This window comes from Sabethes cyaneus, chromosome 1 (genome assembly GCF_943734655.1).
Source record: "Sabethes cyaneus chromosome 1, idSabCyanKW18_F2, whole genome shotgun sequence".
Lineage (NCBI taxonomy): Eukaryota > Metazoa > Arthropoda > Insecta > Diptera > Culicidae > Sabethes > Sabethes cyaneus.
In genome coordinates, this window is record NC_071353.1 from 30,070,069 (window position 1) to 30,093,328 (window position 23,260).

The 23,260-nt window shown below is 38.3% G+C and overlaps 5 protein-coding genes across 6 annotated transcripts; 3 read left to right on the plus strand and 2 right to left on the minus strand.

Annotated features, from left to right (window-relative positions):
* Positions 1–294: 294 nt before the first annotated feature.
* LOC128733950 (prostatic acid phosphatase-like) lies at positions 295–3,693 on the plus strand. The gene is made up of 3 exons (XM_053827861.1): positions 295–1,079; positions 1,147–1,245; positions 2,284–3,693. The coding sequence occupies exons 1-3, from the start codon at positions 951–953 to the stop codon at positions 3,355–3,357; spliced, it is 1,302 nt and encodes a 433-aa protein (XP_053683836.1). The 5' UTR covers positions 295–950; the 3' UTR covers positions 3,358–3,693.
* Positions 3,694–4,120: 427 nt separating this feature from the next.
* Positions 4,121–6,017, plus strand: LOC128745517 (prostatic acid phosphatase-like). The gene is made up of 4 exons (XM_053842592.1): positions 4,121–4,163; positions 4,418–4,488; positions 4,547–4,645; positions 5,088–6,017. Exons 1-4 carry the CDS (start codon positions 4,121–4,123, stop codon positions 6,015–6,017), a joined length of 1,143 nt encoding a protein of 380 aa, XP_053698567.1.
* A 124-nt stretch (positions 6,018–6,141) lies between these two features.
* LOC128742987 (endonuclease III-like protein 1) lies at positions 6,142–11,222 on the minus strand. The gene is made up of 3 exons (XM_053839491.1): positions 11,113–11,222; positions 10,483–11,052; positions 6,142–6,593 (listed from the first exon to the last, which is right to left on the minus strand). The coding sequence occupies exons 1-3, from the start codon at positions 11,164–11,166 to the stop codon at positions 6,150–6,152; spliced, it is 1,068 nt and encodes a 355-aa protein (XP_053695466.1). The 5' UTR covers positions 11,167–11,222; the 3' UTR covers positions 6,142–6,149.
* Positions 9,907–10,472, plus strand: LOC128742998 (ubiquitin-like protein 4A-B). The gene is made up of 2 exons (XM_053839502.1): positions 9,907–10,026; positions 10,097–10,472. The coding sequence occupies exons 1-2, from the start codon at positions 9,979–9,981 to the stop codon at positions 10,448–10,450; spliced, it is 402 nt and encodes a 133-aa protein (XP_053695477.1). The 5' UTR covers positions 9,907–9,978; the 3' UTR covers positions 10,451–10,472.
* Positions 11,223–12,006: 784 nt separating the features above from the next.
* On the minus strand, positions 12,007–15,031 carry LOC128741468 (nuclear pore complex protein Nup107). 2 transcript variants are annotated; one of them, XM_053837311.1, is made up of 4 exons: positions 14,925–15,031; positions 13,582–14,863; positions 12,917–13,520; positions 12,007–12,860 (listed from the first exon to the last, which is right to left on the minus strand). In XM_053837311.1, exons 2-4 carry the CDS (start codon positions 14,821–14,823, stop codon positions 12,043–12,045), a joined length of 2,664 nt encoding a protein of 887 aa, XP_053693286.1. In that variant the 5' UTR covers positions 14,824–14,863; positions 14,925–15,031; the 3' UTR covers positions 12,007–12,042. The 2 variants fall into 2 exon arrangements, with proteins under 2 accessions (XP_053693286.1, XP_053693295.1); XM_053837320.1 differs by having other exon boundaries at positions 13,582–14,888; positions 14,925–14,993.
* Positions 15,032–23,260: the final 8,229 nt, after the last annotated feature.

A 23,260-nucleotide genomic window follows, 5' to 3' on the forward strand; every position in this document is an offset into this window, starting at 1 on the left:
TTAAAAATGTTCAGATTAAAGAAGGTCATACCAACGGGGGTACACGGTATCAATATTTGCACGTTGAAATTCATGTGTAAGATCTTTTGGTAACGCCGTGTCTATTTTTATCAGTGTAACTATAGTTTTCCGTTTTGCAAACATTTTCTTGTCCTCTGTTTTGCTTTCTTCCATCGCTATTATCATCGTAGAGGTAAACAGACGAAATGTGAATGAGAGTGAGCTGAGAGAGCAAACTTTCAGTGTCAGCCCTGTCAGCCCGCTTGCTCATTTCGTTTCGTGTTGTGCCTTGTTTGCTTGTGTGACTGTCATCCCAGCAGGAGGTAGTTATCAGTTTTAGTTCGAGCAAAAGCCATAACTATGAGTGTTAAACTGCAGTAGCTTTTCCATCTTATCACTTATACAAAGCACGTCTCGTTATCACTTTGCATGCAGCTTATCGCTCATTAGTCTGGTCGTTTACCTAGTTTGGTCAAAACAAAGCAAACTTTCGACATACTTCATAGGCAGCCATTACGGTTTGGTGCATTGAGATTCACGTTATACGGGCATACGAGTTGCATAGATTACATAAAATCAACAATTTATTATTGTTTCTGGCCTCTCAATTGTGTTTACAATTTATTATGAAGCAGTTTGAGCATCTGGTGAATACTATTAGAAATATTTAATTGTTGATATTTGTGAATCATCGAACTGAACCGACTGAGCTCGATTTATTCTGAGCAAACATGAAACGATAAACGAAACAAAACTACTGCCCTTCTGCTGCGCTCGGCGCATCCTACCTGGATTTCTGTTTTCTGTGCAGTTTTTTTGTTTTCTATTCGCTTTGAAGTGAGATAGAAACATACCGAAGAATAGTTGCATTTACCTACCGCTCGGTTCGCTTTACCTTCTGAGTAAACCGGACCGCATTTCATTAGTCGACCAACCGTGTAGTTTGTAGGATGTTGATCTCTGGGTGCTACGGTAGTAAGTTGCTGCTAGCAGTGCTAAACATTTTGATACTGCTACAGATTACTCCTGTTCAATCTCAGCAGGAGGACTCTGAAGGAAGGCTGATATTCGCGCATGTGGTAAGGCTTAGTTTAGGGTCAGAAAAAGTAAGTAAAAATGTGCTAAATTAAAGTTTTCTTTTTTAAGCTATTTCGTCATGGTGATCGCACTCCAATAGATCCCTATCCAAATGATCCCTGGAAAGACCCGAAGCACTGGACTGCCGGATGGGGACAATTAACTAATGTAAGTACCTTGTATCATCGTTTTTTCACTCTGTAACTCTATAATCAGTCAAGTGCATTGCTTCATTTGTGATTGATGAGAAAGCGTTATTCAGCGATTTAGTAATGTAACAATCTGATACATAAACAAGTTTAAGGGTTGCCAAATGACCGGTTTTTGGCCGGCCCGGCCTGTTTTTTTATCCCCAAGGCCGGTGGCCGATCAATCTGGCAAGAAGTCCGGTTTTTCGACAGAACTACATAGCCGAAACCTTACGTGTTGATATTTTTGTTAAATAGTCAATTTGATTTTCAGTAGATTTTTTTTAAGTAATTCTTTCCGATCATTTCTATATATATATGGGTATTTTAAGTCCATGTTGACTATACCTTCATGATGGAGTTTAGTTATCTAACATTCCTTTAGGAGTCTTGGAAGATAAAATTCTATGCTCAGAGAAATGACAGAATTCTCCTAAAACTACGAGGTATCAAATTTAAAAAATATAGTTCAACGCTTCATGTCGATTTCATACCATATGAGCACTTAAATAGTACGCATTTTTCATGAATAGGTAGTGAACTGATGATCGAAATTGATTTGTAGATGAAATGATAACGTTTGAAACTCCAATTCAGTCGTGGACTATTTTTATAAAAATCTAAAAGATTAAAATTCAACTCAAAATTAACTTTTTTAATATGGTTTTAATTGCGAAAACAAGAATTTGCAAACTTTTCTTTAGAGGTCAGTATTGGCCGGGTTTTAAAGATTTTTAGACTTGGCAATCCCAAATTTACCTAGGTATTGAAATTCAATGTTTGGTTCCATTTTGCAATATAATTTATATAATATATTACTAATCCCTTTAATCAATAAAAAAATATTACTAACACTGCTCGTGTAGCCGTTACACGCCGAATATGTATATCGTTTTATACTCGAAGCTTTAACAAAATAATGAATGAAAGTTTCATAAATAATTAAAAAAGAAGTGTTTTTTGTGTGCATTTTTCCGCAATTATCTTCACGCAACTAACTAAAACATTTCACTCGCAGGCCGGCAAGCATCGCCATCTAGAACTGGGACGATGGTTACGGAGCCGTTACCGCAGTCTTCTACAAGGAACATACACTAACAACGATATCTACGTCCGCTCCACCGATGTCGATCGTACACTAATGAGTGCCGAATCAAACCTGGCTGGCCTGTACCCACCTAATGGATCCGATATCTGGGACTCCGATATTCAGTGGCAACCAATTCCAATCCACACGACTCCCGAATCACTGGACGAAGTGCTTGCAGCGAAAAAAAAGTGCCCGGCGTATGACTATGCGCTTCGAAAATTCAAGGAATCTGAAACATTCCAGCAGTACAATAAATCGCTGGAACAGATTTATCAGTACATCGCTATTCACTCAGGAAAAAAAATTGACTCGCCAACCGCGGTGCAAAATATTTACAGCTGTTTACATATAGAAGAACTTAATAACTTTACACTGCCAAACTGGACAAAGCAAGTCTACCCGGAGCCGATTCGTTCCATTTCCGCTCGGTCATTTGCCACCAAAACTTCCACACCGCAGCTGGCACGTCTCAAAGCCGGTCCAATAGTGAAAGAAATTTTTCAGCGCTTTAAAGACAAAGTCAACAAACGATTGAAACCCAATCGTTCTCTCTGGATTTACAGCGCTCACGATACAACCGTATCCAATCTTTTGAATACGTTACAGTTGTTCGAACTGCACAATCCTCCGTTCGCAGCCTGTGTTATGCTAGAACTTCGTCAAGCTAACGAATCCGATGAGGCGTACGTTTCTATCTATTATAAGAACACAACCGCTGAACCTCAAGCTTTGAAAATTCCAAACTGTGGTACCCGCTGTCCCCTTAGCCGTTTGTATGAAGTCTACAGCGACATTTTACCCGATAACTGGCAACATGAATGTCAAGTTCCTTTCCTCTCGCTAACCTATGTCGAGGCGGACATGCAATCCTCGATCAGTCTGATTGGTATCATGTTCCTCGCAACGGTGGCCATCTTGTTGGTGCTGTTGGGGCTGATGGCCTACCGGAAGCGTCGTGGTGGCTACCACAACGATAAATGGTACCTCCGAATTGACGGATAATGACGGTGGAAAGACGACGCTGCACGCACTCTGGGCCGCAGAATGCTGCTCGAGACAGCCGTCGTGGTAGACGAAATAGAAAACAGCGCAGAGGTGGATGTTTAAAACTTACATCGGAGTCGAGATTATTGAATGTATTTCTGCTAACATACCTTCCTCCACAACTTTAACCTGGTCTCGATGCAACAACTGGTTTGTTATAGACTATTATTAATGTGCAAACTTTATTCTCTATTAAGTAAATAAAGTATATACATATAAGTAAATGTTGCCGTATTCCGGACTTTATCAAATTGTTGCTCGTAAGAAGAAACCTGTAAGATTTTAAAATAAATGAAACCATAAGTATTTTATAATAAACCATGTCTAATTTATTGGTTGTACTGTCCCTGGTTCTACTGTATGTATTTGCTCGATTACATCAATTAATCGGTGAAGCTAGGCTTCAATTGCTAAGAGGGATTGGTAAGAATACGCTTGGCTGTTGCAGAAACTTTGGTAAACGAAGCATTGTTAGAAAAGAACATTTAGTAACTATTGGCGTGCATTGAGTACAATTTTTCCTGAGAAGGAAAAAGTAACAACCAGAACAAAGCAAACTAAACAGGTATTTATAACTTCCAAAGTCCCAAACCAGGATAAATAGGGCATTCTAAAGTTCTACACACCCTGCCGTAAACCATTCGGAATTCGTTTCGAATCAAGAGCTACTTGCCAAGTGTCACTGATCAATTAGCAAGCAAAAGTCACGATTAAGCGTGTAATGTCCTCGCTAATGCGGAAATACATGGCATTTGCCGAGCCGGGTTATTATCTAATTGTGTTTTACACTGCGCGACCAACCAGCGCTGTTTGTCACGGTTCCAATATTCGTGAAATCGGTTCCAAAACTATTTAATGTTCGCTAACAAGATTAGGTATGTGGATGGCAAAGCAAATAAATGTACTGACCAAACCGGCAGGAGTCTATTTTTCGTTAGCTGCCGCCAAATAAAGTTATCGTAAGTTGAAACTATGGCTTGTACTGTTTTTTTCTATGTAGTGATTTTTTCACTAACAGTTTCCGTACTAACTGAAGAAACTTCTAACATAGCAGACGAGGCCTATGGAAAGTTAATTTTTGCTCATGTGGTATGTATTAGAGTTTAGAAAACGTTGGAAGGGGAAAAGTATTTAAATATTTCGCTAGATCTTTCGTCATGGGAATAGAACACCAATCGTAAGCTACCCGACGGATCCGTACAGGTTTAGGAGCAATTGGACAAATGACTGGGGTCAGCTAACAAATGTAAGTAGATGAAATCGATGATAAGGATGATTTCGGATTTTACAGGTCACACCAGCAGTTAGGGGTACTTTTACTAGTTTGATCTAATAGTGTTTCTTAAATGCTATCCTACTTGTACTTCTATTCTGCGAGACAAGTGACGTGATAGACCAAATGTTAGTCGTGGGGCTACCATTCCCGCTTACTGCGGTCTTATATGAAACGAATCACATGCTGCGAAAGGTACATTTTGCAACACTCACGTGCACGATTATTCAATTCGACTCCACTAATACTATACGAAACGCGAATCGCAACGAATTGAAATCTGCCGTGTCAAGTCACTCGCCTCGCAGAATGAACCTTAATTTGTAACGCGTTTCAAATATGCTATTGCGCAAATGCGCGATGCTTTTGCTATTGGTAATGTCTTGATTTCTAAAGAATACACTCTTTATGCTAGATTGGAAAACATGTTCAACTGGAGCTTGGGCGATGGCTGCGGCAACGCTATCGAAGCCTTCTCAGCAACAACTACGATAAGGCTGAAATATATGTGCAAAGTAGCGAATCGGAGAGGGTTCTGATGAGTGCTCTGGCCAACCTAGCTGGATTATATCCACCTTTGGGATCAGCCGTATGGGAACCAACTATCGCGTGGCAACCAATTCCAGTATATCAAATTCCACGGTCTCAGGATAACCTTATAGCGGCCACAAAAACTTGTCCTCAGTTTAAGATGGAACTAGAACGCTATCTACAGTCTGAAGCATTCCAAAGCTACAACAAATCGTTGGCAGTCATCTACGAATACCTAACAAAACATACGCAACTGAGTTTCGATTCCTTTACTTCCATATACGACTTGTACAATATCTTAGATATCGAAAGCACTAACAATAAGACACTACCAGCTTGGAGTAGAGAAGTCTTCCCCGAACCATTGAGGACCATGTCGGCAAACCTGTTTAGAGTCTACAGCAATACTACTCGCATGGCTCGGCTAAAGATGGGACCTCTCCTAAAAGACATACTGGATCGCTTTCAGCAGAAGATCAACAAAACTCTGCAACCAGACCGAACGATTTGGATGTACTCTGCTCACGATATCACCATCGCTAATCTTTTAAATGGCATGCATATGTTCAAAGTACACAATCCTCCGTTTGCCGCCTGCCTCTTATTTGAACTAAGAGCATCGTCCAGCGGGGTTCCATATGTTTCCATCTACTATCGAGACAGTGCGGCTGAACCAGAACCGCTCTACATTCCACGTTGTGGAAAACATTGCCCCCTACAGAAGTTAATTGAACTCTATCAACATTTACTGCCGAACCATTGGGATCAGGAATGTTTACTTAAAGTGGACACATTTGAGTGGCCTCGTAATTAGGTTCAAATTATTTAGAACCTTTTTAACGGAAAGAATTGAGTATTTTGGTACAAAACTGATATAATGAAAGTAACATACTAATTTGAATTGCAAAGAATAAACAATCTCAAACAAAACTCACCGAATTTGCTCTCAAAATTCCAAATCTTCCTGCTTAATTTCCCTTTTGACAGGTGACTTACGGATACCATGTTTGCCCTTGGCCGGACAAATGTCCGCATTGAGACACTCATTGCAGCGTGGATAAGTAGCGCTGCAGGTAGTCTGACCGAATCCCACAAGCAGCTGATTGACCTCCTCCCACAGTTCAAACGGAAGCCACTGCTCCAGTGCAATTCGAGTCTCTTCCGGTGTTTTTGTTTGCTTTGGTACCCATCGAAGCCAGTTGCAAATGCGATGCACGTGGGTATCCACGCCGATGCCGGTTACAACATTCCAAGCGGAGCGCATGCACAAGTGAGCCATCTTTTTACCAACACCTGGTAATTTGAGTAAGCCTTCGATCGTGTTCGGAATATCTCCATCGTGCTCGTTAACCAGAATCTGTGAAGTCTGTTTGATGTATTTGGCTTTGTTCTATGAGAGAAGAAAATAATTTTTTACTTAAAAAACGTTTAAACTGATATCTACCATCAGCGATATCGATCCACGACCTTATATCGACCGAATAATTAATATAAAAACGAAAGACAGTTGGTTGAGTTTGAGTATTGAATAATGAATACTCAAAGAATATTTTTTAAGCATCTTCAACCAGGTATAAACGACCGGGAAAGATCATTTGTCCTCCTACGCCACTCAACTTCTAGTGGAAGGAGCGTGCTTTGGCCGTTAAGCAATTACTATCATTAACCTTATTTAAAAAAGACCTCATTTAGAGATAACATTGGGTATTTATTATTTTAAAATTTTAATCTGTAATAACTTCGTACAGGATTCAAATTAACAGTATTGATTTCGCAGTTGTGGCTTAATTTCAAGTATTAGGATTTAGTATCGTATCCCTTGCTCATTGCAACTGCCTTTAGTCGTTTTGGAATGCTGTCATATGAGTTTTTTTGTGTATTTGGTGGGAATTTTGTCCCATTCGCCCATCAAGTGCTTTCTACGATCGTTTATGTTAGAAATCTGATGGTTTCTAACTTTTTCGTCGAGATATTCCCATCTGCGTACCAAGTGATTTGTGCTTTGGGTCATTGTCTTGATAAAACTTGAGCCTTTGACTAAATCCCATTTTGTTGGCATTTGGCTTCAAATTTTGCTTTAAAATGTCCAAATAGACATTTTGATCCACTATGCCATCGATGAAGACTAAACTGCCAACACCTTTAGCATAGATCCAACTTCCAACCCCTAACCGTCACTCCACCCCCGCCGTGTTTAACCGTTGCTTTCAAATTTTTACCCTTGTTATACTATGACAAAGGTTTAAAAATTGGTCGAAAAACACGAAGTTGATCCGAGGCCGAGTCACATATACCAATCGATAAGGTTCGACGAATTGAACAATGTCTGTGTGTGTATGTGTGTGTGTGTGAGTGTGTGTGTGTGTGTGTGTGTGTGTGTGTGTATGTGTGTGTGTATGTGTGTATGTGGCGCTTGACTTTAGTCGTCTGTTACTCGGAGATGGCTGAACCGATTCGTTTGCTATTACGCTTATTTGAAAGGTGTTATCACCTTGTAGATCACTATTGAATTGTTTTGCGGTCCGACATTTTGTTTAAAAGTTATAAGCAAAAATGTAAAAATTACGTGACATGGTTTTCTCCGGAACCGCTCAACCGATTTCAACAATTTTAGTATCAAATGAAGGCTCTTGCTACTGCAAATTTTTGTGAAGAGTTTTATCGAAAACAACCCAGCGGTTCAAAAGTTATGCTTAAAAATGTGCTTTTTCAAGGTGTCAATTAGTCGAACGTTTCTCAGAAATGGCCAAACCGATTTATGCGCTATTAGTCTCATTTGATAGGTAATATAGCCTCATAGATCACTATTGATTTATTTTTAGATTGGATGTTTATTTTGGAAGTTATGAGCAGTCGTGTACAGCACAAAATTTACAATTATTCATAACGATTTTAACCAGGTAATTAATCAGATTCAATTATCTTAGCATCAAACGAGAGGCCTTAACGCTGTGAACATATCTGCTAAATCTTATTAGAATTGGCCTTACCAGTCAAAAGTTATTTGAAAAACATTGATGAAATTATTTAAGTAAACTTTACTGATATGAACCAAATAGAAAAAACGCGATCATGTGCGCAAAAATGCTTAATTTTCCAGGTGGTGTGTCTTTGAGAGTTTATTTAAAAAATATGGCGCAACTTTCTACAGTATTAGGGTGACCGTAAATCTACCTATTAGGGTGTTACAAATTTTTGTTTTTTTTGAATGCGTCCAAAAAATTACAGTGTCTCCACAAAAGTTGTAGAACACAGTAAAATAAGCAACTTTGCTGTACATAGTAACTATCTACCTCTTGCTGGTTGCGAAGTGTAACGATTTTTTTTAAAATGCAGCATTGAGATATTGAAAAGCGGCTACATCACAATTTAGATAATCAATTTTTACGCGTAAAAAAAATCAGTCAAAACGATCCTCTAGATACTGAGATACACCCACCGTCGATGAAAACATATGGTTTCCAGGAGAGCGCGTTTAAACTATTGTACAGCACTGCACTTTCCTTCAAGTGATCCCATAGTATTACTGCAAATTCTCAACGAGACCACGTACCGAAAAATACTTTGGGCTCAACATTTCTTAGGGTAAAAGGCTCCTGAACATGCATAACAAACAAGTTTTTCGACTTTCCAGTGAGGGTCCCCCCTTAAATAATAATCCTGCCAAAGAACTTTGCACACGGTTTTTTGATTGATTTCAAATATTTCACACATATAATACGTTTAATACGTTTGAATACGTCCGGGAACGTTCCGGATCGGGGATCAATTTCCGAATTGAACTAAAATAAAACTTGTGACATCTTTTAGTACTCAAAATTGCAAAAGTAGTTCATTTGTCGTCATATAAAGTGTCCAGAATTACATTGGCTACAGCCGGACACGTTCTAGGAACGTTCCGAATACTTCCAGGAAAATGGCTAGTTTCTAACTTAAATCAAACCCCAGAATGCGACCCCCCTATTAACTCAAAATAACAAATTACAAATAAAAGGAAAACATTTTTGGATTGCTTTGAAATATATTTGTATAATATAACCAGTATATTACATGGACATGCGTATGTATTCATGATAACTACCGTAGTGTTATCAAAAAGCTGAGTTATGTTCCGTAGGCGTGTCGAATTGTAACTCAAATAACAAATGAGATGGTATAACAAAGAGTCCTTTCGCCAATAGGTGGATTAAATCGAGTTTTTACATTTAGTGGCTGGCTTTCTCCATACAAAACGGCGACAAACTGAGCCAAAGATGTTCAATTTGGACTCATCTGCAAAAATATCTCATACATATAATATCTCACTGGGAAGATGTTTGGCTCAGATTTCTAACGCCTCCAGACTTGTTTATCAAAAATGAAATATTTAAATATTCATTAACTTTTTTTTATTGGGGCTTTCAACCAGTGGTTGGTTCGCCCCAAAAATAAATGAAATAAATATTTAGCAAACTATAATATATAAAAATTTTATATTATAATATATAATAATATAGTATAATATTTATAATATTGAATATTATTTTTTGCAAACCTTGCCATATTTATGGAGCAATGTATTTATAATTACTTTGCCTGCCCAACGGCTCTCCAATACACATGTACATTGGAAACACGCTAGTCTATTTAATAGAGTACATCGACTTTGGTTCTCTCTCTATTGAAGTATTTGACGTTTCACGCTTTTGCTTTTGTTCGATTTATACCGTGTTTACCCAATTTTCCTAAAAATCTTAAAATATTTTAAAAGTTTTAAAACTACCACCCCCTTTAAGATGAAGCTGATAATTAAAATTCTTAAAGGAGACGAGTATATCATTGAGGTACCCTTTTTTTAATACTTGTTTAAATCATTCTAATACAAGTGATGATCTAAACACTGCGCTATTCCAGGCTATGGAAGATGCCACCGTGCTCGACGTTAAAATTGAACTGGAGAAAAAAAGTTCGGTTCCCGTCGAACACCAAAAGCTACTGTTGGTCGGAAAAACACTGGCAGATGAAAAACCAGTTGCCTCCTACGGTAGCATTAAAGACGGTACCAAGCTGACCCTTGTAATTAAGAAACCCGACTCGCTACGGGAAGCCATGCTGAGACATTTCAAAAAGTACCTCCAGGAAGAACAGTCTCAACGAGTAACTAGTGAGTTTATGAAGGATTTCGACAGTAAAATACAACAGCTCAGTTTGGACGACTTGGAAAAAATTGCAAGTGATATCCTGGCCAAAAAGGGCCAACGGGTGTGATTGTAATAAAAACTAATTTGGTACCTACTAACCTTGTAAAAGCTTACTGGATAAATTAGCTTTTCCAGAACATTGACATCCATTGCTAGTAGATTCTCTGGGGTAAGGCCAAACTTTTGCAACCGCTGCATGCAATCATAGTTGACCTGATCCTTGGTTTGACTGGAAAGCATTAACGAGACCAGCGTATGAAAGCGTCTGCTTTTAGCCGAAAATTTATCGTCATTTTTAAACTGATCGCAACCCATTGTATCAACTGGAGCTAGATTATCACGACGCATTTGCCGTATATTCTCCAAAGTTTGGCGCCAGTTTAGTGGTTCCCATTTGAACCGTTTGCTTTCTTCTGTAACTAGCTCTTTCGAGTTTGATGCTTGTACATTCTTGGGCGTGTTTGGATGGTCGCCAAGCTGATCCAATTCCTCCTTCGGCTCGATTTTTATTTTTGGAAGAGTCACAGACGTTTGGGCATTTTTAAACTTGTTTTCAACTGATTTTGAAATGAGAGTCGTTTTTAAACTTTTAACTGGAAGGGCCTTTTCTGCTTGCTGTTTGGCGAAATTTCTCGTCTTTCTTGGTGAGAAGTAGGGTGATTTGGATTCCTATCAAAATGAAAAGTATTGTAACAATTTTTTAAAATTAAGTTTCAAATTTTGTTATACCATTTTAACCCTTGTTTTCTTCACAAATCGTTTCAAGGGACCAACAATAAACATAACGCTTTTCGCTTTGTTTAGGGAATTTTTTATTTATTCTTTCTGGTCGACTCTGGTCTCTCTGTTTCTCTTCCTCTCTTCTTCCCACCAGTCCAAAGTACTCGAAGAGAAAAGGTATGATATATCCAGCTTTTTGCGAGCCATAATGGCGGACGTGTTCGTGGACGAGTTTTACCGCGAACACGCGGAAAGAAAACGTGCGATGTATTAGAGAAATGTCAAAAATGTTGTTCAAATATTACGAACTATTCCGATCGAAGCCAAATTTCTGATCGGATCCGGGCTTGAACGGTATGTAGAATAGAGAATGTTGCATTTTTAAATAATAAATAAGTAAAAAAATTAATAAATGTTTAAATAATTCTTGAGTCAATGAAAATAATACATTTTTCACCAACGTTTCTCGTATTTCGAGGAGAGATGAATAAGAAAAGCGGTACAGGGATACTTCGATATAAGACAATTTATAATTTCTATAAGTTGTATTATATCGAAACATGGTTTTTTTCAAATTAGCGGTTGCCAGTTTTGCGCTGTGTTATGTGTTTACAGTTTTTGAACAATTTATTATTGTTTGAACTATTAGTTTTTACTATTTTTGGGGTTATTTTGAAATAATGAACATCTTCATGGCGCCGATTTCAGAATGGAAAATCAGCTCTGGTATCGTTACCAGCTATGTCAAAGGAATTTGTTTCGATATAAGACAAAAATAGTCTTATATCGAATTGTCTTGTATCGAGGTTATTTTATAACGCAGCTGTCGTATATCGAGGTATCCCTGTATATGATATGGCGAAAAGTTTTCTAGTTTTCTTCATACAACAAAGCTTTATTTCTATTCAAAAATTGTTACAAACGCCACATATTAAATAATTATTTTTTTTTCGCTTCATCTCCAACGAACGGATCTTGCTTCTCATTCATTAGGGCTAGGGATGATTCAGCAATTTTACTCATCACCTCAGCTAGTTTGTGCTTAGAATAAATGGTGTAAAGTCGTCGTTGTTCCGAGCTGATAACGTCCGCCAACTGCAAACTTTCGTCGAAACGTCCGGACTGAGTAAAAATTTGATGTAGCAGTAGAACCACATCGGGAATGCAGAGTTTTCTCAAATTCTCCAATTGAACTTGTCGGTGGCGCCACTCTTCTTGCAGTTCTTCTATGTTCTTCTCGTGTGTGCTTTCCGGATCGATTAGCCAACCCTTTTCCGGAAAAAGTAGAATGTTGTACAATAAGTCACGAGTCACGGTTGTTTGCTCCTGCAGCTGGCTATGCCAGCGTTCTAGATCCATTCGGTATGACTGTTCACGATGCTCAGAAGCAACCCTTTCGGTGAAATTGCTCGTTTTCACTAACTGAGGCGGTTTTGGTTTCATATTGTAGTAATATTCTACCCAATCGTTGTACCCATCAATTGCTGCCAAGTAGGTCTGATGGCACAGATATTCTTTAATGCAACATTCCTCTCGGTATGGCAGATCATCTTTTGATCCGTAATTATTGATGATCTGCTGGATGGTGTCCACTGGGACAACAGTGAATGCTTTGCGAGCCGCTTCAACGTTCCGTTTGGCAAGGAATGTTCGCACCATGGCATTGGTTTGCCATAGCAACTCACCTCGCTGATCCGGATAAAATATAAGCCACTCCAAAGAAGAGATTTTAGATAGATCGAGCGAAGTAATTTCACCTAAAAAAATTAAAATCAATACCTGGTAATAGATATTTGTGATCACTAATTCCCACCTTCTTGAGGTTTCGCATCTTGCGAATCGTCTTCTCGATTCCGTATTTTCTCTACAGTATAAATCGTAATTGCTGGTACATCCAAACCGAAGTTGTATGCTTCTTCTAGGGCGCGTTTTCTTTGTTGAGTTTCACTGATTGCTTCCAAAAAGTTAGAATACATCAGGAGTTGCAAATCCGCTGGGAGGGCAGCCGTGTAGAACGCGACTAATTGCGCATCACCATGTTTGATTAAACATTCAACGTACCGTTTGATTACCTTATCACCAATATCCTCCTGGCACTGTTTACCAATTTGTCTCATGAACAAAACCAAATGAGCGAGGAAGCGAATCATTTGAGTTGTCAACGAAAAAGAAACGTCTGATAACCAGTTATCGATTTGGCGCATAAGTTCTGGAATGTCATCCAGAACTAGATACTTTTGAATGACCCGATCAACATCACGAGCAGTAGCTTTAATAAGGGCATTTTTGTGGGCATCCAGTTCCTCGAAAATTTGCTCCAGGGACATTTTACTGTTCCAGTATCGCTCAGGCATCGGCAAATAGCTTTTGATACAATGAGACCGAATTTCACTTTCAACTCTAATGTCAATTTGAACCTGAAATATAGCAGTAATGTAAACAAAGAGCTTAAAAAATAATAATTACTTTAAAGCTCACTTTCAAGTAAGCCCACAGAACGTCTGCCCAGCTGTGGTCAGCCAGTACGTTTAACATTGCCTCCAGGTGACCACAGAATGCACCGATCATTGCTCGACCGTATTCATCCACTGTTCGGTTTTCCGCCATCTTCCAGGCAATTTTTTTCCACAAATCTCTGCGAGGGTTTCCTTCGATTGTTTGCTTTAGTCCAGAGGCCATAGCACCGCTCCCCGAACCACCAGTCCAAGGTTCATAATTTGGATCATGATGAAGACGCCAGCCCTCCAGAATTGCAGCGCGCCAAGGTTGACCACAATGCTCGCATAAATTCTGTGCTTCATCAATTCTCCCAAAACGAATCTCTTGAAATATTTGCCGAGATAGCCTTGCTTGATCTTCGACGTCCAAATCGTGCAGAGGACGTTGTTCCCGGGTTGGTGCGTCAGGATCAAAACTTTTTACGATTTCCCGAGAGCTTCCAAAAGCCGTATGACCAATATTCTGAAGCTGGTGCAATGTGTTCTCCCAGGCAATCGTTCTATCTGTAAAGTGTCCTATTTGCATCCTGTTCTGCTCAAGCGCAGTTTGCTCTAGCCAGTCCACAATTAACTGGTACTCCCTCAGATTTGCATTTGCCGCGTACAAATGCTCTACAATTGCTCGTTCACTATTCACTAAAGGCAAGTCGTCAATTTCGATTTCCTCCTTTTGAATCATCAGCCGATCTTTGTACAACGCAAAAAGTAACTTCCAGGTATCTCGTTCGACATTTAACCACGATTCTTCAGCCACTATTTTTCTCTCCTTTCCAATCGCATGCTGAGCGGTAATCTTTACAATCTCATTCAAGGTTTCATCTAATGTTTCGATTAAATCCTCCACCGTATCAAATACCTCAGACTCGCTGGTTCGTCGCTGCAGTACCTCTAAAAATTGACCGAATAGTTGTTCCGTTTTGAATCGCACATTCACACCACTGACACTAAAATGACTGGCGGCCAAACTCAATCGACTTTCGGATTGGTTTTGCTGCCTCTGCTGCTGTAGTAGCGGTTGCGACTGATCCAGCATAAAGCTTCTAATGTCCTGCGGTCCAACCGTGAGGGACATGTCATAATCCAACACTTTAACGGACGATTCATCATCGGCCGTCGCAGCTGGGCCACAACGGTAATCTCGTTCCTTGGCCCTTAACAAGCCGCGCTTAGATCGGACAGTAGACTCGTCCAGCAACAACAGGGAATGTTCCAACTGGCTCATCCTAAGATTTCAGGATTGATTAAAGCGGTAAATACTTAACCTGAAAAAAAACTTAATATTTTCACCTAACTTGACAATTAGACTTGATAAGGATTTAGTACTTGCTTGATTAGTTCCACGAAAAGTGTCTCACTTCTTGTACAGAAAGAGATCTTTTTACAACTTTTAAAGCACCAAAGCACTAAAATTAACTATATTATTAGAAATCCAGGGCGGATATAATGTGATACACCCGATACACCAAAAGACCAACAATCGTTTATTTTTCTTTAACTGCAGATAGAAGAGATGCCAGATTTTTTTTCAAAAATTTGCAATTGCGCAATTCTAAATACAACTACCAAAAGGGCGAATTTCGTAAATGTAAACAAATTGCTTGAGAGCTTGGGCGAGAGAGAGTTTATAAATACACTCAAGTTGCTTTTAACGCGAGAGATACGTCCCGCGTAAATCAAAACCGCGTAAATTCCGAAATTCACGTAAAAAATCCGCGTAAATTCCAAAATTCGCGTAAAAAAACCGCGTAAATTCCGAAATTCGCGTAAAAAGCGACTTCAGTGTAATATTCTTTGCTGGATCTTTGCTTTGATGTCTGGGGATTTCAATGACGCGTGATTGGATGTTCGCTGAGATTTATCATTGTGTTCTGATAAACGCAAAAACCTTGTAAAGAACACAATGATAAACTTTTGTGAACGAATCTTTTGTTTTGAGCATAAAAATTGCTTTCGAAATCCCAGAAATCAATGACGTGTGTTGAACCGGTTGCCGCTTGCCGGTTGAACCTCAAGGAGTAAGGATGGGAAAACTATCAACTACTGATAGTTATCAGTAAGCAATAATATCACTAAGTATCAGTAAGGTTTCGCCATTATTGATGTTTACTTATACAGTTACGTCGTCGTCCCGCTAGAAAAATCAGTTAGATTAAACTTATCGGTCAGTAGTTGCGTAGTTGGTAGAGCCGGGGTGGCTCATACTCTTTCAAGCAGTCGTATCCATTCAACTTGATCTTGTGCCACTCGTCGTCAATTTCCCAGTCGTCTCAGAAGTCACAAATCACTTTCGACTTGGTCAAACCAACTTGCACGACGAGTCCCTCTGTTGCCGATGCCGCTGGGGGTGTTGAAGAGAATTGTTTTCGTCTCACCGTCGTCCGGCATCCTTACGACGTGCCCAGCACACCGTAACTTACCAACTTTCGCCAAATGGTAATCTCTCCAAGTAGTGTAAGTAGCTCGTGATTCATACACCTCCGTCACTCTGTACTTTCAGTTTGTACTCCGCAGTACCATCCGTTCGTCCATAAAGAACTACTGGTCTAATAAGGGTTTTGTATACATTGTCTGCTTCGTATGGCGGCGTATGCTTCTTGCACTGACGAACTGACATGACACTTAGAAGAAAATCCTTTAAAAACCATCGTCCTGCACATTTTGCTTGCACACTAACACCCTCTGTTATGCATGTTGCGGAGTAGCTTGCATTTGCATTTGGGTTTTATGCTGTAGGGCTTTGCACATTTTAATGGTTTGATGGTTTGAATGGTTTTTAATTTCAGAAGAAGGCGGTTTAATTCCCGAAAGATGACGACATGCATTTTTAATTAGCTTGCATATACAAATTCAAGTTATTCGAAATTTAAAATATAGCTTATGACGCCATAGTAAAATAAATATGACGAGATCTATTCCTTTTTAAATTTAAAAATAGGTAATTTTTTGGCTGCATAAAGGTTGATGAGACGTTGATTGAGCGACTGAAAAAGCATTGCAAAACTATTTCTCGTTCTAAAAATAGAATTGACAGCATTGCGCAAATTGGTTATTTTAAAAACACGCAAAAGCCTCTATTAAGCTCCATTGCAGCTTTGAAAGCAGCTACCCAAGTAACAATTTCAGGCTGATCAAACGCTTTTACAGCTGAATTTATTCTACCTGTGGCTGAACCTTTTTTCAGCTCTTAAACAAATAAATTTGATGATTTTATCAAGCTTCGGGCTTGCTAATAGCTGCTTTCGAAGCTGCAATGGAGCTTAATAGTGGCTTTTGCGAGTTTTTAAATAACCAATTTGCGCAAAGCAGGAAACAAGGCGCACGGAGGTTATATAAAGGGCGATATAACCGCTTAACAAGTGTTTTTTCTGCCTCAAGCGAAGTAGGTTGTATAAGTTCTCCAATTCCGGCTGAATAAGTATTGTAGAATTGTTTACTTAAATTTTATTCGATGCATATTCAGCTATGACTGAATAATAATGGCTGCTAAAATATTTATTCAGCGCATAAATGTTTCGTGGGAGGGCTGTTTATTAAGATGACAAATCGTTTATTCAGCTAGTATAGCACAATTATTGAGATTATTGACGGGTTGTGGAGAGGTTGAATATGCGCCTTATCTGCTTGTGACACTATTATGTAAAGCAGCTGACTTACAGCGCATTCGTTGGCTGCTTAATCATTTATAGAATACAGAGGCCTTCGCTTAAATTTATTCAGCGTCTACCACCTGTATTCAGAGTTAAATCAGCTGTGACCAAATCAGTAGCATTTTAATTCAGCTTCGGTGTTTGTTGGGGTATGCTGCTTTGAAATCAATAAAGATGTGCGTGATGGGCACGTAGTACTCTCGACATTTCGACAAGATCTGTCGGATGATAAAAATCTGGTCCGTAGTTGCACGAGCCCCCATGAAATCCGCCTGATAAATTTCAAAATAAACTTATAATGAATAACGTAGGGTATATCTACCAATAGTGGACCCTCTCCCTATAGTGGACCCTCGGATACAATTTCAGCGCTTATTAGTTTGTACCTCTTATTTCTGAGGACAAATAACAAGGAACAGGAGGAATTAAACATATCACATATTTTTGTTTATAACATTTAGTTCCATTCGTTTACTTAAGCCGTAATTTGGACATTTTCAACAAGCGAGGGTCTATTATAAGGTTAGCAACGCAAAAAATCTCACCATTAGTGGACCCTCTTCATAAGAAACACACATGAATTCCTATGATGGACCCGGTCGTTATCCTACTGTAAACCCCAAAGGGTTCATTACAGGAAAATGGACATTCCAATCTGTTTTCGAAAATATGGAAAATATAGTGATTTGAAACATAAGTTGATATTTTTGTTAGCTTAATCGAATGTTACTGATATTGTAAGTGCTATTGATTAAGTATTCTGTAATAGCAGTTTAAAATAATCCATAGAAGTCAACTCGAGCACTAAAAGTGTCTACTACTGGTAGTTATACTATAGGAGGAACGTATACTCAAAAAAATCGGCACGTCAAGTTTACGTGAAACCACAGGTAATTCTCATCCATCACACTTTTCATGTAACATTCACGTGAATTGTTGGTAACTCGCACTCATACTAACTAGTTTACGTGCGATCCCGGTAAATTTTATCAATTTTCCCATTAACTAGTACATGAAGTTCATGTAAGTTGCTGTACAGAAGTTTACATGATTTTTCACGTGGATGCGACGTGTCAATTTTTTTGAGTGTACCGTTAAGGGAGCAATAGAGTACCTAGATTCTGACTAACCCTTTTCTGAGTTTATAGACGAACTATAAACTGACTAATAATTAATCATATTTTGCACTAGCATTACTCGGGACATACGTAAACTTCCCGTATTTGAACGAAAGGTATTGCCGACTTTTTGGCAGAGTAAAAACGGAAAGTGGAGAGTGGTGTAGGCGTATGTATGGACCACGAATCGCAAGCATTACTTAGAAATGATTTACTATCGTCACCTGGCAAAAGTTGGGAGGCTATGGTGGGCCGGTCACTTCGCAGGGATGCCGGACGACTTTGCAGTGAAATCCGTTCTCTTCAAGAACCTCACTGGCATCAAGCATAGAGGACCCAATGTGCTACTTAGATGCCTCGACCAAGTTCAAGTCAACTTGCATGTGTCGAAACACAACAAATTTGCGACGAGTAGCCTAGAACCAAGTACAGTAGAGAGGAAGTCTTGATACGGCAAGAGCCACCCCGGCTCTATGCTGTTAGAAGTAGGTAAGCTAGCATTATTCATTTTTGAGTACACTGGCGTTCAATTTTGAGTAAAATGAGTTTGTCAACCAAAAATATAAATCTATAAGTGATTTCTTTTCATCAGCAAAAGAAAAACAATGGAATACATTTATTAGTCAATTATAAATATCATTTTTTATTTCCCTTGATTACGCTCTCATTGATTTCGTTATTTTTATTTTATTTTCTTCAGTGATCAAATTGATTTACTTTTTGTTATGTTCTTCTTATCAAGTCTCTCGAAGTCGGCACTATCCTTACCGTTGATTATTATTTAATGATTTTGCCATTTGTTATACCTATAAGCGGTACACGTTTTATTTGTTTATGACTGTGTATCTATGATTTATGTATTAGACCTGTTCTACTGTATCATCCAGTACATATGATAGTTGTTTTTCCTCCGATTTATCAGCATCTTTCCTAACAATGAATAAGTTTTGTTTATTTTTTATAGGTTTTATACGTTTATCACTTTTTGTCCTCTACCGTTCCAATTTGTTTGCATTTAAAATGTTCAACCACGATCAATAATCAAACCTTCAAATCACGCTAAATTTAGAGTTTTGTCCGATATTTTTGTTGTTCTTCTTTTTAGAGGAAACTTGTTTTTGTTTTTCTGCGTTTTTGTTAAACACTTACACATTTACAATGCTAGTAATGATAGTAGTGATAAGAGTAATAGATTTGGATCTTTTCCTTTAATTCCACTGCCTGTTGTAGCAACAGTGGTGCACAGAAAATTGTCTCAAAAGGAATTGAAATTTTGAATTTCCATTTTTATACTCGTCTGGGTTCTCAAATATCTTGATCATTTTTTCGTTATTAATCACTTAAGGTTCAAATAGCCTGCATTAGGTGTTTAAATTTTAAAAGCTGTTTTTATGCTCAAAATAACACCTCTGTGTATGAAAATGTATTAATTGAATTCTTTCTGTCTATTAGAAAATTATTATTACATGTTCTTGAAGAGAATTCTCATTTTGAGGGATAAAAATTGCTCTTTAAATCTAGCAATTCAACGACAACCAGATGAACCTTAAAGGAAAGATGTCTCTAACTGTTATGTACAGGGTGCATAGGGCTATTCAGTTATACTTACTGCGCGCAAATAATACAGGAAGGATTAAGTTAAATTACATTGATAGATTTTCTAGCTCAATGTGTGCTTCGTGCGGGAGCGAATTTCGCTTGAAACAATAATTCGTTATTCGTTAAAATTTTAACACAACCACCCGTTAACTGGACTAGTGTATCCAAGATCATCCTACGATTCTAAAAGCACCTATTAAAAATGTTTTCTCGCTTACAATACACCCGGAAGTAACAGCCCCTCCTAGGCTCCTGATCCAGTTACATCGATGGAACATTCTATTACGACCTCTGGCAATCCCGGTATTGTTTTCAACTGAATCTATCCTGTTACAAGTGCTAGATCTGACAACGCCAGATAAAGCAAAGCGGAGGTATTATGTTCCGTTTTCGAAACATAACCTTCTGTTCTTATTCAACAAACTTAATAGCCAGCTGTTACAGCACACGGCACTAGCAGGGCTAGTGCTACGATCCTATTGAGTCTAACAGCCTCTCACAGCTGAAATTCGAACAAAGCCTTTTAATATCTTGGTATTCAGATAGCGCCCGATGGTGGTACTCAGACTGATAAAGTTACAATGAACAGGAAGGCATCAGCAGGAGGTCTGTGCGAATCTGGGACTCAAACAAGATCACTACCATAAATACCAAAACTCGAATTTTCAAGTCAAACGTTAAATCCGTATTCCTGCATGCCTGCGAAACGTGATTCATCTCGGCGAAGATAATGTAAAAACTCCAGGTATTTATTAATCGCTGCCTACGGTATATCATTCGTACCTGGCGATCTGACAACTGGATATCTAACGAGGAATTCCAACGTCGATGTCATCAACGGCCAACAGCCAATCAGACCTACTTTAAGGAGAATTGCGAACGTGATCTGCAGAGAAGGACTTGACTGGGTTCCGCAACGCAGTAAAGAAGTAGCAGAACCAGAGGCTCATGATGACGTAGCTGACATCCATGCTGTTGAAGAGAACCTGACAGTGGGGATCTCTGATTTTATCTCTTTGTTCTGCTGGACCCGCTGGACCGGCCGGCGGGCATGGATCAATACGTAATTAAGTAAAATTCTTACTCTACAAGTATTGAACAAATAAAATAAAAATAAAATAAAAATAAATATGGAAATGAAGCAAAATTCAGTTTCATTCATTTGTTTCAACGATTTGAGTTCCCGCTGCTGCTTTTTGCTGAGAGCTATCTTTACTGTGTGTAAGAGTTAATACAGTGAGTAAAGGGTGCTAAGAGTTGTAGAGCCACAAGTCCTAGACACTCCAAACAATGTTTAACCTCAATGAATCATTAAAGATAGATAGTTTTGGAGTGACAACAGCTGGCCTTTGGCGCTAGTGTAGATTTAATCGTCCATATTCACTAGTAACCACAGCTTGGGTCACTTCAAAACCAGTCAATGATCCATTGACCATCCAAAAAATCAACTTAATCTGATCTGATCCAAAAAATCAACTGGGTACAGATGTACCCATCGTGCATCGAATTTGTTAAAACTGATAATTTTAACATAAAGACCCAAAGATGAAGACAAATTGACCCGGTTTTTTAATTTAAGAAAAAACTATAGTTAGATAACTTTAGATTATAAAAACTTGAAAGTAATTTTTGTATGCATCACAATTATAAGATCCCATGCATTAATGTGCATTTAATTTTAAAAGGCCGACGAAATAAAATGGTCGAAAAAAAAATACCGGGGGCTATATAGCCTCCTTAGAAATGTGCGCTAGTGTCGCCAATGGTTGTTAAGCATCTTAACAATAAAAAAGTTAATTTTTTCGCGATCAAAAATTTTCAAGCTGTATACATATATGTTTGTGGCGAAATAAGGCCAACTGATATTTTATTATAAAAAAGAAATTTAAATACGAAACAAACATGAATTTGTGACGCTTTTACAATAAATACCGTAAGCGCGCCCAATTCTGTGCACGGTTCCGAATTTTGCGCACGTCACACTTTAGCCAAAATCTCTAAACTCCTGCTAATCAGTGGTTGGAGAATTCACGAAAAAATGAACATTTGAAACGATGAATGTCTCTCATGAACATATTCGTTTCTGCTGCCGATAATGCAGACATCGCCATTTGATTTTATCACGAGTGTAGCTCATCATGAACATCGCAAGCTCGTTCAAAAATTGAATGTTGAACTTTGAACGTGGCCGATTTAATGGATATAATGTACCTTGGAATGTTCGAAAGTGTCCTAAATAGTATTACCGTGAATAAGAAACAGTATACAGTAGTGTTAGTTGCTTTTGAAGCAGCAGAACGTTTTATTTCGCACTTTAGCGTTGTATACGATATTTGTGTATCAGCGATGAAATGAAGCATGAATGTATGCGGCTCATTCGTATATGCGGCGAATTGAACCATTCATTTCGGTCAATACTCGTGATAAAATTGTTTGCCGATGCTTGGAGTATATACACTCAAATCTCGTTTTACGTCCACTTCTGGGGGGACGTAAAAAACGGTCGTAAGAAAAATGGACGTTAATTCAAATTTTGGACGTAAAACGAGAGGAAGTTAATTCAAATTTTGGACGTAAAACGAGAGGACGTTAATTTAAATTTTGGACGTAAAACTAAATCGTAAACGTAAAATGAATGGACGTAAAATGAGATTCTAGTATATTCAATTTGCGAATTCTTCAACCTCTGCTGCTAATTTTTATTCTAATTAATACATCTAGGAAAATATGTGTACATGTCATACATGTAGTTGTTAATTTGTGAATGTTACAATTCTTAATGAAGATAAGCGATGCGCAAAATTAGGAACCATGCGCAGAATTAGACGCGCGTACGGTATATCATAAATTTCATTGTTTCCACTATAAAATTTAATGAATTTTTGGAATGTCATTACCTTCTTAACACTGTAAAATTAAACTAAATACAAAATATGTTTCCCATCAAGCTTCAAGTAATGAAACTAATTTTTGCAGTAACGTGAAAGAAACCATGAAAAAATGAGGGTAAAGTTGTGTGACATACAAAAATTAAAGGTGAACATCATATGGTCGATGTTAAATTAGACCGGACCAAGTCGCAAAATTTTAAAAAATAATGAGTTAATGACAGTAAACGAATTTTCTAAACTACATTTAACACCAATTAGACTACATAAATGTTGCAAATAGCCAGAGTATGAGATGATTTCGAACGATTGATAGGTATAAAACATACAGAACAGCAAATTTAGAACGCGTTTTTCAATGAAATCAGAGTTTTATCACTTGATTCGGTCTGACTTAACACCGACCA

Coding starts and splice junctions, on each gene's coding strand:
- LOC128733950 (XM_053827861.1), top strand. CDS start 951: ATGTTGATCTCTGGGTGCTACGGTAGTAAGTTGCTGCTAGCAGTGCTA. Junction 1,080..1,146: donor GGCTGATATTCGCGCATGTG/GTAAGGCTTAGT, acceptor TTCTTTTTTAAG/CTATTTCGTCATGGTGATCG. Junction 1,246..2,283: donor GATGGGGACAATTAACTAAT/GTAAGTACCTTG, acceptor TTTCACTCGCAG/GCCGGCAAGCATCGCCATCT.
- LOC128745517 (XM_053842592.1), top strand. CDS start 4,121: ATGTCCTCGCTAATGCGGAAATACATGGCATTTGCCGAGCCGG. Junction 4,489..4,546: donor AGTTAATTTTTGCTCATGTG/GTATGTATTAGA, acceptor ATATTTCGCTAG/ATCTTTCGTCATGGGAATAG. Junction 4,646..5,087: donor ACTGGGGTCAGCTAACAAAT/GTAAGTAGATGA, acceptor TCTTTATGCTAG/ATTGGAAAACATGTTCAACT.
- LOC128742998 (XM_053839502.1), top strand. CDS start 9,979: ATGAAGCTGATAATTAAAATTCTTAAAGGAGACGAGTATATCATTGAG. Junction 10,027..10,096: donor GAGACGAGTATATCATTGAG/GTACCCTTTTTT, acceptor GCGCTATTCCAG/GCTATGGAAGATGCCACCGT.
- LOC128742987 (XM_053839491.1), bottom strand. CDS start 11,166: ATGTTTATTGTTGGTCCCTTGAAACGATTTGTGAAGAAAACAAGGGTT. Junction 11,053..11,112: donor AGAAAACAAGGGTTAAAATG/GTATAACAAAAT, acceptor TCATTTTGATAG/GAATCCAAATCACCCTACTT. Junction 6,594..10,482: donor ATCCAGTAAGCTTTTACAAG/GTTAGTAGGTAC, acceptor CTTCTCTCATAG/AACAAAGCCAAATACATCAA.
- LOC128741468 (XM_053837311.1), bottom strand. CDS start 14,823: ATGAGCCAGTTGGAACATTCCCTGTTGTTGCTGGACGAGTCTACTGTC. Junction 13,521..13,581: donor TTCTGTGGGCTTACTTGAAA/GTGAGCTTTAAA, acceptor GCTATATTTCAG/GTTCAAATTGACATTAGAGT. Junction 12,861..12,916: donor AGATGCGAAACCTCAAGAAG/GTGGGAATTAGT, acceptor TAATTTTTTTAG/GTGAAATTACTTCGCTCGAT.